The 14,858-nt window shown below is 36.1% G+C and overlaps 1 protein-coding gene across 14 annotated transcripts in view; it reads left to right on the forward strand.

Annotated features, from left to right (window-relative positions):
* ABI3BP (ABI family member 3 binding protein) overlaps nt 1-14,858 on the forward strand; it is a 148,632-nt gene that overhangs the window by 44,363 nt on the left and 89,411 nt on the right. For all 14 annotated transcript variants that reach the window (XM_082781299.1, XM_082781308.1, XM_082781309.1 and 11 more), the window contains exons 5-9: nt 3,030-3,211; nt 6,128-6,189; nt 9,902-9,953; nt 11,081-11,143; nt 11,649-11,744. In XM_082781299.1, coding sequence (XP_082637425.1) covers nt 3,030-3,211; nt 6,128-6,189; nt 9,902-9,953; nt 11,081-11,143; nt 11,649-11,744 — 455 coding nt within the window. The remainder of the gene's footprint in view (nt 1-3,029; nt 3,212-6,127; nt 6,190-9,901; nt 9,954-11,080; nt 11,144-11,648; nt 11,745-14,858) is intronic.

The following is a 14,858-nucleotide window of genomic DNA, read 5'->3' on the forward strand; positions in this document are numbered from 1 at the left end:
CTAGTGGCACGGTTTGGCAGAACTATGAAAAATCTTCTTGTATTTTTTATAGTATTGAACTTTACTGAAAGATTTTTTATTTTATTTCTTTTTTACATACTAGTGTTCTGAGTGTTTTAATTCATGTCGGGGAGAAGGAATTTGCAGGTGTGGAAACAGTATTCACAAACAGAACATTTTCTACAGTAGAGGCAAGTGAGAGCAACCACTTAAAAGCCTATTCATTGTGAATAATTCGGAGTGTGTTTTTTTTCCCTCATTTCTGATGCAACTATTAATTTAGACTGTTAATAATTACAGTGAATCCATATGTTTTCTTTCCATCACATAAAATCATTTTATGTCTATCCCATTCAGTTAAAACAGGGAGGAAGAGTTAAGGATGAAGATGAAAGCAAATTAAATTTTCTCTTCCAGGCAAGCTGAGAAGATGGCTACTTCTATTTGTGTATCACATTTTGTTTATAGGTCTACACCTATTCTAAATCCCTTACAAGAGATTGTATGGGGTCCAGCAAGATGTATTCATGTTTCAGATGGGATTTGTTTATTTCTGTTACTTCCTTTGCAAGAGTGTGACAGATTTCCATACTTCTGTCATGTGTTAATATCTATACGATTATGTATGATGGGACGAAGATAAAGGAGGAGAAATTTTGCTTATTTTAACATTGCTAATAATTTCTTATTAAAAACTTTTTGTCAGTCCAAATGATAGCTAGATCTTATATTGCTTGATGTGTGAAATCTGAGAAGATTACAGCCCACAGAAATAATTATGAAGAGTATTAATACCATTATTTGATACTCCAGGAATCAGTCAGGAGAGGATCTACACTAGTGATCATATTTAATTCATTTCCAGGGCTGACTTTACCAGCAGCAAATGTAGCAGAGGAAAATAGTGGTGATCGTTGCTGAAAAACTTACTAAGCCATACAATGGGGACTGCTGAGGTGGCAAGAAATGGTGGGATGCCTTGCATGACCAAACAGTTGCAGTGGAGTGATACAGCCTCTTTAGGAAGGACAGGCTGGGAAGATGAGAAGGTGAAGATGTCCTTCATGTGAGGGGGCAGTTGGAATGTATAGGGATGAGTGATAAATCAGCTGAGAGTTTATGGACAAAGATTAAAGAGCAGACCAGTGTGGGTGGCATTGTTGTGGTGTTTGTTGAATGCTGGCTGATCAAGAACAACAAGTGGATGAGGTCTCAGACTGGTTGAAAATCGTAAGTTTCTGAGGAACTGTGTGAAGTACTCTAATGTTAGCAACTTTAATCGTTACTGAAAAGCAGACTTTTGGGGGTTAGATTATGGCTTGTCTTGAGTGCTAAGTAGTACAGCTAATGAAGACAGTCTTGTGAACCAACATAAATGTTAATTGTATAACCTAGCAGAATAACTTTTGGTAGCTCAATTTGGTAGGTAACAATCTCACTCTGTTGTTAACCCAGCCTACAGATTTCTGAGCTGTACATGTAAGTACCAAAACAGGAGAACCTGTGGTTTTGGTGCCAAGGGAACAAAATTCGTAGTTATGGGATAAAATGTGTAAGCATAATCAACCTTGGTGTGTGAAAATATTTTGCCTTGTCATAGGTTGTGTTTTATTAATGAAGTAGGAATTTCCCTGTCCTCAGTAGGGAAGTATATACATATAGGTATATAGGGGTGTGTGTATATGTATGTGTGTGTATTATATATGTATGTATTATATATGTCTATACATATGTACTTATTTTTGAGTATATTCTACTCTGGAAGTGCTCATCTGTAACTTTGGTAAAAGGTGGTCTATGCATTGACAGTTTTTTATTTTGCCTGTTAAGTGATTTTATTCAAGACCTTGAAACTTGATACCTTTGCAGCGTATTAAAAACCTTTTTGGTTGTTTTCTTAAGGTCCCTTCTTATATCTCGTTATGCTTTCTATATAATATCTGCATTAAATCTCACAACTCAAATTCCTTTTTCTTTATGTTTCTGAATTATTCTTGGGCTTGTAGCAGGGTTTTTATGTAGCATTTCTTGTTTGACCTTAATTTTTTTCTCCTTAATCAATTACTGAAGTGTGGGAAAATACGATTGGATGGAATTCATCCTTTTTCAGCTTATGGCAATGTAAGATGGATGTGTTTTATTTGTGGTACATGTAACGATTTTCAGTAATACTTGGATTTTAAAAAAATACTAAACATCTCTGACATTTTTTTTCAAAAAAAAAAAAAAAGAAAACAGAAAACCCCACCCCATTTTGGCAGTGATACAGTATGTATATTGAAAAGGAGACTGTAGCCGGCAGTAGAGTTCTTGTGCCATAACTCACTGTTTACATTGTGGTGTTTTATACTGGTTAGCATTGCAGTCATAGCTTTTCAGGGTGGTGCTGCTCGATTTAATTGGGCAATTTCTGTAGAAATATTTTTTAATTTCATAATCTGTTAGTATTCATTGCACTATTGATGTAAACTGCAGAAAGTAACGCCTTGTTTTAAGTGTGGGCAATACATAATGGGATCACCAAATGTCAAATATAAATGTCAACTATTACTGTTTTTTCCTCTAGAGACTACTTTTGGACTAGTTTTGGGGGGAACACCTTTTCTTGAGCAGATCTAGAAGATTTTAAGAAATAGGTTGAGGCTCCCTGACTAATAGAGTCATGATTCAATTGACTAGGTCTGACTTACGTCAGGATCACAGAAACTGCTTGTAAAATAAACTTGCAGTTTGTGCTTGCAACCACACATGGGTGTTTGTGTCTAATGAGGCTCTTCTTTTGCTCTGTATATAATACTTACGATGTTGGGATCTCTATGAGGATCTCATAAGTATGTATCTTGGAAATGACAGGGGCTGGGAAGGTATGCTGGCTTTTCTTGTATTTGATAACCCTAAGGGGCCAAAAAGAACAAGAACAATGGTCAGTAGAAGTTGTTTTAGCAATTCCTAATAGAAACAATTGCAGTGAGTTTCTTTGTGAAGTAAAAAATGACCTTTTTTTTTTTTTTTTTCTTTTTTTTGAGCAGGTTCTATACTGTTCGCTACAGAGAAAAGGATAAAGACAAGAAATGGGTTTTTCAGCTTTGCCCAGTTACAGAGACGGTAGTGGACAATCTAAAGCCAAACACAGTTTATGAATTTGGAGTTAAAGACAATGTAGAGGATAGTATATGGAGCAAGACTTTCAATCATAAGACAGTTCTGTCTAGTAAGTATTTGGTAATAATTATCCAATAAATAATGCACCTTAACAGCATTTTTCCTCTGTTGTGCTATTACCTAAAGTAAGCTACTGATGAGTTTTTCATTGTTTAAATATCATCCCTGCACCCCTAACAAATTATTTTAGGAACTGATGAAAGTAGAAATAATATGTATTTGAAAAACTGTTACGTATGGTTTTTGAAAGGTGTTCTTACCTAACTGTGAATAATAGAGGATCTGCTGCAAGTTGGTAAGACTGAGGCAGTGATTGGTTTAGACAGATACACAGGAAGTGTTGCCTATGTATTTATATTTCCTGACTGGATCAAGGTTTTTCTTTGGGCCTTGAATAATAAGATCTAAGTTGATGGAAAGTATTATCCTTGTTTGAATCTTCTTTTATATCTGCTTATAAGTTCAAGCTTGTTAAAAGCTGGACAGGGCTTCTCCTATCCAGCATGCATCACAACAGGCCCCTTATGACCATACAGAAAAGTTCAAATTGAAGTTAATTTTCAGTCAAGGAATTATATAAATTGTGTTTGTAGGAAACACAGGCTCGGACATATGCCTTTGTTTGGGTTTTCATGGAGACAGGATATGGCATTTCTGGATGTTCACTCAATTACATTTTAAGTTTTTAATGCAAAGTCCCAGGACAGTGCAGGCAAGTTGACATCACGTTAACCATGGAAAAACCACATGGTTCAAAGGATCGCTGCGGTCAATAGAGGAATTATGCTGCAGCAAAGTCTTCTGCCTTTTAAAGAAAGGAAGAGAGGAGGTCTGTGACCTTGAGATAGACTTAACAGAGGTTGTCTAATCTGATTTATTTTCCTCAGACATTTACATTAAGATAGTTCTGAATATAATGTTTATCAGATGTTGCAAACTCTTACACTCAGTATTTCTAGCTTGACTTGAGACATGAGGAGTGGGATTTCTCATAAGAGAGACTTACTGATTTGAGATTTCCAGCTGAAATTTTATTTAGTACTGTTTCAAGTTGCAGGCAAGTTACGCAGCTCAGTATACTGAGGATAAGGGAGGGAAGCCATAGGTTGGTTTGTAACTCTGCAAAAGTCCTCATACTTTACAGTAGATAACTTTGCTGACCTTCAGAATAAATTAGAAAGCTATAACTTTGAAGTACCTGCCCAGTGCCTATAGTCATTTCATCAGTACAGAATAATGCCATCATTTTACCATGAGCTTAAAGTAGAGAATGGTAGTAGTCTTTTCCCATATCTGCGTCAAGAAAATAAACTCTACTTGACTGCACTAAAGAAGGCTTGCTAAATAACTGCTTTTCCAGCATTTTAAAGCAATTTATTGAGCTAGTCCCAAAATAGATTTGAGCATTTGAGAGAATAGTGGTTAGAGTTTAATACTGTGTTCAAGACTATGATTAAAATATGTCCACTGGCATCACAAAATTTGCTTTTTATGTATAATATATTTCTAAATTATATTCTTACAGATACTACATGTTTTTAACATTCTTGAGTTATGGAGACAGATTGAGTTGGGTTGAAAGACGTGTTCGTCTAAGAGTTCCTAAAGTTTTTAGATAGAATTTGTTTTTTTTAGAAAGTAGACCTGTGCATTCGGTGGGTAGTTCTGCAGCAACTAAAAATGGAGGGCTTGCAATTAATCTGTATGTCTACACTCTGGTCTGCTGATACAGGTACTAAGTAGTCTGTTACATATTTGAGGTACTTGATTTCAACAAATACTAATTTCTCATCAGAAAGTTGGCAGCACATTTCAGATTCAAGTCTTTCATATTAGTGCATAGTAGGTAGATGGAAAAATTTTGAGCAGCAAATAGAGTGAACATTTTTTTTATTATCATTTGTCTATGTAACAGTTTATCAATCAGACAAAATAGCCACTTTTTTTTTTTTTTCTGTATTATTTAGACTGTCTTGCAGCCACCCAATGTCTTTTCATGTATTAAGGTACATCTCCTTCACCATAAATTTTCTTTCCTCACTAAACAATATATAAATGACTATAAGCCACAATTATGGATTCACGTTCCTGTATTTGTTGAATCAGCCCAAATTTTTATTATACATTAACCACTTTGGGAGGATTTGGGAGGAGAATCTGTTTTTAATTCATGATTTGAGGAAAACATAAAAAGCATGGCAAATGTTCAATATTTATTTAACCAAAATTTACCAAAAGAGATGAAAGTAGATTATTTCTGACCATCTTAACATGATTTTCTCATGAAATCATTGTGAAATGTTTGTCAGCTTTCCCTTGTCTTCAGGCCAATAGTAGGTCTTGTTCCTGAGAAATGTCAACCACTTTCAAAGATTTTCTATGATAGTGTGGCAACTGAAATGTTTTTTGATTGATATTTCTCTATAGTTGATTTTTTTTTATTTTTTTTTTCTGGCGCTTTTTTGCTCTGGAAATTTTGGCTGGAATTGTGAAGCAATATGATGATATTAACCTTGATTTGTGCTTTTTGTCCTGTTGACTCAAAGGGAGCAGGACAGTGCAAAGATGGAATATATTGACAAATTTTGCAGTATTGAAGTATTCATATTTAAGAATATGAAGAACCTAAGAGATGGGGAAAGGGACTGTTTCTCCTCTGTATCTACAGCTCCATCACAAGAAGCTTCTAATCTATTAGAAGTTATTTCAGCCTTCTTGCCCCTGTGGTAGAGCAAAAACATTGCCTTCCTGTCAAAATGTGAAGTGCAGGCTTTGCACTTGAATTAATTTAAAAAAATCTGGAAAAACAGGACTGAACAAAATTGTTACATGCTATGTTTTTATACATCATAATTAAGTCTTGTTAATTTCTTAGCTGTTGAAAAAGTAGAATAAACTTTACTTGCTTTGCTTGGAGAAAACAAAAAGTAATTGTGTGTATTTATTTTTCTTTCTGTCAAATCAGGTAAAAAAGTAAACGGACATCTCCAGAATATGTACAAGTTGGTACCTAATACCCAAACACAGGTATGCAAAAATAGTCCTATTTTTTTTAAACCAGATTTGTATTTTATACAGTCAAATTTTTGCTTCTCTGTTAATGTGAGAAAGAAAATACGATACTTGTCCCTTTGAGAGGTGAAGCAGTAATCAAGGAATTTGAGACTGAACCTATTAGTAAACTATTTTTAATATGGTGAAAAAAAAACAAAATTTTATTCAGAGCTCTTCTTGTATGTATGAGATTAAGTTGGCTTCTTCACATTTACTTTCCTAAATTTTTCTTCAAAGGGCAGGGTTCAGCAACTAATCTTCAGTTTTGTTTTCCTTATTTATGATTTTTTTTTAAGATAGCATCTATGGGGTGGACTAGGGAATAACTGCCCAAGGAAAGTTTTAGAAGTTGTTACTTCCAACGTTTTAAAAGGCTACTTCATGAATGATTATTATAAAGGACGATCTTTCCATGGGTCTCATAAACATTTTTAAAGCCGCAGGTGACAGCCTAAGACCAGGTAATACATTCTGGCTACTGGTATGCAATCTATGTTCCTTTATTCCTGTGTGTCAGGACCCTAACCCTGTAAGGGCACTGCTGTGAAAGCAGGGATTCTATTTATGCAAGAGAAGTCCTGAGAAAGTGAGCTAAAACAATTTTCCAAATATTTGTACGGCTTAAGCATGAAAAGAGGACTTGAGCCAACATCAAGTCTTTTTAGTCAGCTTCACAGGGCTTAGCTCAAGAGTGTTACTGCTTCATCACCCTCCATAGAAATATCATGAAAACATTCCACAGATTGTTTAAAAAAAAAAAAAAAAAAAAGAACCTCTTGCCGCTCTCACTTCAGTGGTGCAAAAAGTCATAAAACTAAGGCTGGGAAGCTGATGGTGTCCAGCTCTTAAATTTATGTTATTACTTTAGTTTCCACAGTATTAGGTGGAGTTTGTTTCATCAGTGCAAAGCCAAAAAAAGTTGTTTAGGCCAAGCTTTGTTTGTGCCTTGTTTTTTCTCCAAAGACACAACTAAATTGTATGAGCATGGTTCTAATTCTTCTCTGTAAGGAGACATTTTTAAGGGCTGTTTATTAAAGCAACATTACCGATCCATCTAGTCATTCTGCCCTTTCAATATCAGTCACATTTCAGCTTGTGTTTCTTTTGGCAGGTTCATCTACTAAGTTTGACTAATCTCCTGGGGCTATGTAAGCTACAACTAACAAGAGGGGAAAAAAAGAAGACCTCTAGGGACAGTCATTGTTTTTCCCTTTATAAACAATGAGTGGTGGTAGGGTGGAGGGAATGCAGAGGAAATTTCTTTCGTCTTTTGTCTGAGTAGATTCCTGTAGTTTCATAATCTCAGGCTTGGAAGGTGGAGTCCTCCTTAAGATTTTCAATCAAAAAGCAGGGCTCTCAGCTTCTATCATTTGAAAACGTGTTCTTCCCAAGCTTGCCCAAGCCATGTTGACTGTAATGCTTCCTTGGGGAGTCTCTTTTCAGTATATGCTAATTATTTGTTGGCTACTTAAATATAAAAAATACAGAAAGAATGGGTATTCTAGAAGTAATGTGGCCATATACCATTTGGTCAATGAACTGTAGTCCTTTATGCAATATGCAATAGGTATGCAGTCAGAAGTTAAGATACCTGATTGATGGTATAGCTTACAAAACTAATTTTCCTCTGAAATTAAGCAATACTTTTTGTAATCTTCCTTCATGGAGTTTCCACAATCACTTTAATAACTAATGTTCCTAATACCTATGTGCTTTGTATTCTGTGCCTGGAAAATACAGTTAACAGTGCTATTACTACAGATGATACATTAATGTTTCTGAAATGTAGTCATAAATTTTACTAGATACAGAAATATCTGTATTAGGTACTTTTTAGAGACTAAGAGGACTGACAACATGGGGTTACATTTCAAGTGTAGCACTTGTGTATTGGTGCACATAGACAGCAGCCACAGAACACAGATTTCATGTCAGTGATTTGTTCTGAAGTGATAAGCTAAATTCTGAATGTATTTTAATGCATGCTTAGTGTATTTAACATTTTTGTTTTGGTGGCATTACAGTCATCCATTATTAGTCAACAAAGTATGCTCTCGTCAATGAATGTAAGAGTGTTTTATTAGTGTGAGGACTAATAATAATTATGATTACAAGTTCCACACTAGAGTTGTGTGAGTGGACTCTTAAGAGTTGTTTATTTGATTATAAGGGCTCCTGGTGAGAAATACAATTAAATGGACAGCTGCTTTGGATATATGCATTTTATCCCACTTGTTAGTTACATGAATAGCAGGGTTACTTCAAAAGCTGATCAGCTGAAACATTTTTTATTTTTATTTTTTACTAAAAGGCAAAATAAAAAGGTAGGCTTATTAATAATAAAGGCAGAATAATGATAGAAAAGGAACATAATTTCATATCCTTTGTCAATGGCAGTGATTGACCATATTCATACCAATACAAACTTGTTACTAGGTAACAGAAAGTAATGGCTTTTGTAGAATAAGCTTTTCCATCCATTTTTCTGGAGAAAAAGCTATCTAATTTGTTAAGATCTGTCTTCTTCCAGCTTCCTAGGCTTTTGGTTTGTTCCAACCAGTACTTTTTAAAGATGGAAATATTTAGAAGAGAGCAGAAATAGATAGTCTTAAGTAAGTACATTCATCAAATGCTGAATTTTCATGCAAGCGTTTTCACATGAAGTAGACCAGATATCATGAATTGCAAAATTAACTTTAACTAATGCTGACTTTAAGTGGTGTACATTTAACACAGAGAGGTAGTTGTTTGAGTTCTTTTCTTTCTTGTAACTCAGGTATAACTGAAAAATAAATAAATAAATAAAAGCAAACCTCCACTTTTAATGTATTTAGCATTCTCCTACTGCTGACATGAGAGTTTTCTTTTTCCCCTCTCCTTACTATATTAAAGGCTTTCAGAAGTTGGTCCTCCTACATGTGTGGTAGGGAATACTGATTTATAATCATACAGACAAGCCATTATCTTTATTTAAAAAATGTGAGGTTTGTTCATGTACTCCTTCTTTTCATGGTTACCAGAATTCTGAAAAAGATGCACGCTTAGGCAAAAGCTAATCCGGGTAAAGGACAAACAAGCAGCAGAAGAGTGCTAGTGTTTAGCGTAACAATTCTGAGAAGAACAAGGGTGGCTGGCCAATTAGTCTTTGGAACCACTTTCACTGAATTAAACAACTCTTCAGTTACTCGTACTTTATGCAGACTACGGACCCAAGCATGCTGATAGTTACAAATATACACTTGGTTCTGGAGTAGTTGGTGTTCAAAAAATACTCTTCCTAAGAATATAATTTTATCCTGTAACCACATTTGTAATTGCCTGTATTTCGGATGTTTTGTTTTAGTTAAATGACAGTTTTTCTTAGCTTTCTGGCCTACACCCTAGTGAGTGCTCAAGAGATTCTTAAAAGAAAAAAAGATTGGGGTTTCCTAAGCTGTCAAATACTGTGTTTTTATGAAGCAAAACATCTCAAACTGAAAAAAAAGGAGATTAAAATGCAATATTACTATGTTAACCCATGGGAACTGAAGCAATAGCGTAACCCTCAGTAACTGGGGCCAGAGCCATATCCAGCATTAGCTTGGGGCAGGCGCGGTTTTGGATTAGAGCCCTCTATTTTTGTTACTAAGAAAGTTCAGTTACTATGATGGCAGTTATCCCAAGACTTTTTTTTCCTTTCTTTCAGCTTACGCTACGAGATAATAAGAAGTTGGTCCCTGTCACAATAATCAAACAAGGTAATCTTCTATATATTTTTAAACTATTTCTTTTGTTCTGCAAGACTGATTTAAAATTAATAGGAGGGAAAAAAAACTTCTGATGTGATGTGAATGCATGAAACTTTCCTTTTAGAATCGGTAGAACCTTAGAAACTATCATGTTCTTTAATTACAACTAATGCCAAGCCGTTACCCACTTGTTAATAAAATGAGTTATTAATTTGCATTAAACAATGCCTTAGTTGATTTCCTGAATGGATACCAATCAATTTTGACTTTGGCTACTATCCATTTTTTCATGTTTCTACTGAATTGTCCAGGTGTCTTGGTCTTCCAGCTGTGCATGGCTCAATATTTCAGCTTGAAATGCAGTAGTATTTCAATGAATGCAGATGAGAATAACATTGCCAAACTTTTGATGTCTGCACTGTGGATGTCTTTAGCTACACCACTGTCTTAACCTTCTGTTCCGTTCCCCAGTCAGTAGAGAGAGACAGCTACAACAGACTTAGATATATTGACCTTGAGAAGTACCTGTTTCTTACCAGTGACTCTAGTAGTGAGAGGTAGTATAGTAGTGTAATCTTTGAAAATGAACTACTTGAAGACAGTGGTAGAAAATAAGGTGTAGGTTAAAACTTGCTAACGGAAATTACATTGTACATAATTTTAAGTAACAAAATCAAGCAAATTGTCTTCTGAGGTATTTCACAGTTCAAGAAACAATGGAGGGTGGTGCAAAAGCAAATTAGAGTAATTACTGCTAAATTATGACTGCACTGACATTTACTTCACATCTGTTTTTTCCAGTATGCATCTTTTCTAAAGACATAGGAATGGTAGGGAAATGAGATGTGCCAGAGCTGGCCATTTATTAACACAAGCATAGAATGATATTTTTCACCAAGGATCTCAGATATGCTAGGGGAAAGGAGAGATGCACAATTAAGAGACAATATAGAAGTAACACAATTTGCAGTCTCTTAAACTGAATGCAAACTTAGAAAAGATTACGATGATGTCTTCATCTTTTAGTATTAAATTGAGGAAAGGCTTTCAGAATGCTGAGGCTTGTCTCAGTGGTGGCTTTGTTTACTGTTGCAGGCCTTTTCAAATGATTTTCTGATCTTGTTTTGTCTCCACAGTCATTCAAAATCGGACGCAGCCCAAAACTTCAGATAGTTCTTCTCTGCCTGGAGCAATATTAGGTGAGGAGATTTTTTGTTTCAATATTTCTTTCTCTATGGCTGAAAATTTGAACTGTGTAAATGCTTTCTGTTTTCCTGATCTTGATAGTTATTTCATTAAATGTGTCTTTTGCATGTAAATGTGGAACATATAGGGAATGTCTGTCATATACTGCTTCGAGTAGTGACCTCTGATAACCACATGTTTGGTGTTGGCCTCCTTGGCCCACTAGACAAAATGTCCCAGTATTTGTGGTATTACAGTACTCCAGGGCTGTATGTTTTGGTATTGAATTGTTTGCCATTCTGATGAATAGTGAAATAGTGTTAATACGGTGAGTGATTTAAAAAAAAAAAAAAAAAAAAAAAAGAGTAATAATTACTGAATAGGATTAATTCAGTTCCCAGATATTCAGGCTAAACTCCCAGTGGTTCTGTAGTAGTTGGTCACATATTTTAGAGGGCAGACAATATATTTATTGTTCAGGTCAACTGGAATTAACAGCTCACTCACCTTTTTGTGTAGTGCACCTTATTGTTCCGGGTCTCAATGAAACTCAGCAGAAACTCTTTCCTCCCCTGACAATACATGACATACATCAAGCATCCAGGAAAAAACTGGGTAAGCAGAAATGAACTAAGCTCATATTTGTTTGTGAGAAGCATCAGTAGTACTGAGGGGTGTGAGATTGTGTATGCAAGAGAAAAGTCCTTTCTTCCTGTTGTACCTTTCATTTTCTATTTGTTTAATTAATGGTTTCTTTGGAATTCCAAGAGTTTGTAGGAATACACTTATTTTAAAGCAAATGATCAGTTTTTTTTTTTTAAAGTATTTCATGGTCATGCAAAAGAATATGTACTAGCTTTGATCCATAGAGAAAGGAAGGAAAAACACAACCGTGTTTGTGGTATTTAGGGTTTTTGTTCTGTTTTACATTGTAACTTTTTTTTATAGGGGTTATATTTCAGTGTTTGTAAAAACGGGAGTTTGTATCCACTTGTAAGACCAGATTTTCTGTGAATTTTATTTTATGAGTTCTGATTTTAGTAGATGTGAGTAATTGTTTCATGGAGAGATTCTTACTGATTATCTAAGGAACCTGCTTTAGCAGGGGGGTTGGACCCGATGATCTTTCAAGATCCCTTCCAACCCCTTCAATTCTGTGATTCTGTGATCTGTAATTAAATCCATCAGAAAAGAGTAGCCACAAATTTCAATACAAATTTCATGCATATCTCATGAGTATTCCTGGAACTTGCCGATTCCAACTCCATGTGAAAGAGATTTATTGAGGCTTTTGTTTAATTTCAGTAAATTAGCAAATCACCTGTGAATGGCACAATCATGGGAAATAAGCTGTCTTTATAACCTTAAAAATGTCCCTGGTCCCTCGTTCCCAGATGGCTTGAGCAGAATTCTGGAACTGATGATTTTTGGCTTGCCTAGGCCTAGTACTTCATCTGAACTCTTTACTATGTGAGATTTTCTTCCTTTTTTTTTTTTTTTTTTTTTTTTTTTTTTTTAACTCTCTTGGTCCATTGCTGGCCTTGGCACATTCTCAGAGTGGTTTGCTTTGCAGTGAGAAGAGAGCACTGCTTCTTCCTATTCAGGTATTTTGTGCATGCAAGGGTAGAGCTACACAGCAGAGTAACGTTGGAACGTATTTGAGTAAGGATATGTTTGAAGTAAGGCTGACTTACTTGGACTTCAGCAAAGCTTTCAGTACTGTTTCTTGTAGTATCTCTCTGGACAAAATGTCCAGTATGCAAGTACGTAATAGGATGGGTGAAGAATTGGCCAACAGGCTGGGCTTAAAGGGCTTTAGCAAATGGGGTTACATCAAGCTGGCGGCCAGTCATTAGTGAGGTTCCACAGGGCTCCATTTTGGGGCCTGAGCTCTTCAGTGTTTTCATAAATGACTTGATGCAGAGCTTGAAGGAATGATAAGTAAGTTTGTGTACAGTAATAAATTGGGAGAAGCCATTGACTCTGTCAAGGGTAGAAAGGCCTTGCAGAGAGATTTTGACAAAGTAGAGGGCTGGGCACTGACTGCATGAAGTTTAATATGAGCAGGTGCTGGATTCTGCACCTAGAACAGAGTCGTTTGAGTATACGTACAGACTGGGAGACAAGAATCTGGAGACAGCTCCACAGAAAGGGATCTGGGATTTCTAGTTAAGAGCAAGCCGAACGTGAGCCAACAGCGTGCCCTGGCAGCCAGGAGGGCAAACCCTACCCTGGGGTGCCTCAGGCACTGCCGGTTGAGGGAAGGAACTGTCTCGCTCTGCTCTGCGCTGCCGTGGCCTCACCTTGAGCACTGTGTACAATTTTGTTTGCCACAATATGAGAAGAACATCAAACTATTACAAAGCATCCAAAGGAGGTCTACAGAGATAGTGAAGGGCCTAGAGGGGAAGATGCCAGAGGAGCAGCTGAGACCCCTTGGTTTGTTGAGCACAGAGCAAAGCAGGCTGAGGGAAGGCCTCATGGAGGCCTGCAGCTCCCTCATGAGGAGAGCGGAGGGGCAGGCGCTGAGCTCTGCTCTCTGGGGACAGGAACAGGACACCAACCGGTATGTTAGGAAAAGGTTCTTCACTGAGGGGATGGTTGGAACAGGCTTCCAGGGAAGTGATCACAACACTGAGCCTGTTGGAGTTGAAGAAGCATTTGGCCAACGCACACAGACACATGGTCTAATTTTTGGGTGTTCCTGGGTGGACACAGGAGTTGGAATCAGTGATCCTTGTCGCTCCTATCCAACTTGGGATATTTTCTGATTCTATGAAAAATTAGTATCTGAATTGACTAAGTATTTACGAACATTTGACAAACACTCCTAGCATCTTCTGTGACTACTGAAAATCGAAACGAAGCAGAAAAACTTAATTGCAGTATATATATTACAGAACATTATTATATTTCAGTCATGGTAATGTCATTTACCATGTTGTTAACTTGATAACTAATATTTTCTTTGGAGATTAAGTATAGAAAAAAGGTGTTTGTCTTTGCTAGCTTGGTTTTAATTTAGTTATGGTTTAAAGATCTTAAGGTTTAAAAAGTTAAAGGTATGAGATGTGCAGGTAACAAACAAATGTACCATGTGAAGTCGGTAGACCATATTTTGACAAATCCATTTGTGACAACCCTCACTTCTAGTAAACTGTATTATAAAACATCCAATATTGGTTTTGGACTAGGAGGTTTTATTGGTTTGGTTCTCTACTGGTAAAATTATGTCTTCCTGTGGGAAAACATTTTGCTTTCAAATAGGTTGTAAGGTTCAGTAGGGTGCGCAGTAAAAATAGGAGAAAGTGACTATGGGCAAAAGATAAGGTAAAAGAGAAAGGTAACTTCAGTTGTTCAACTTTGTCGGTTGGCTGAGCGTAGAACTCGGACTTCTAAATTTAGATGCTCTAATGTGTCTAAAATAGCTGGTGTGATGCCAGTTTGGAGCCACTCTTTTTGGCAGATTACACAATCATCTTTGTGAAAATAACTGGGGTAAACAAATGATGTTTTGTTTTGTTCCATTTACTATTTGTTTTTTACCAGAGAACATCAAGTGCATGGGTGTACACACAGGGGAATACCGGATTTCAAAGGATTGTAAAACAGGAAAGAATTATTGCTTGAAAAGCAAAAATACTCCCAGAAATAATTTAAATTTGTAAAATAATTGACAAAAAGACATATTGATCAAGTATAAATTTCCTTCACTCATACCTGAGAACA

This window comes from Aythya marila (genome assembly GCF_965140915.1).
Source record: "Aythya marila genome assembly, chromosome: 1".
NCBI classification, from domain to species: Eukaryota; Metazoa; Chordata; class Aves; order Anseriformes; family Anatidae; genus Aythya; species Aythya marila.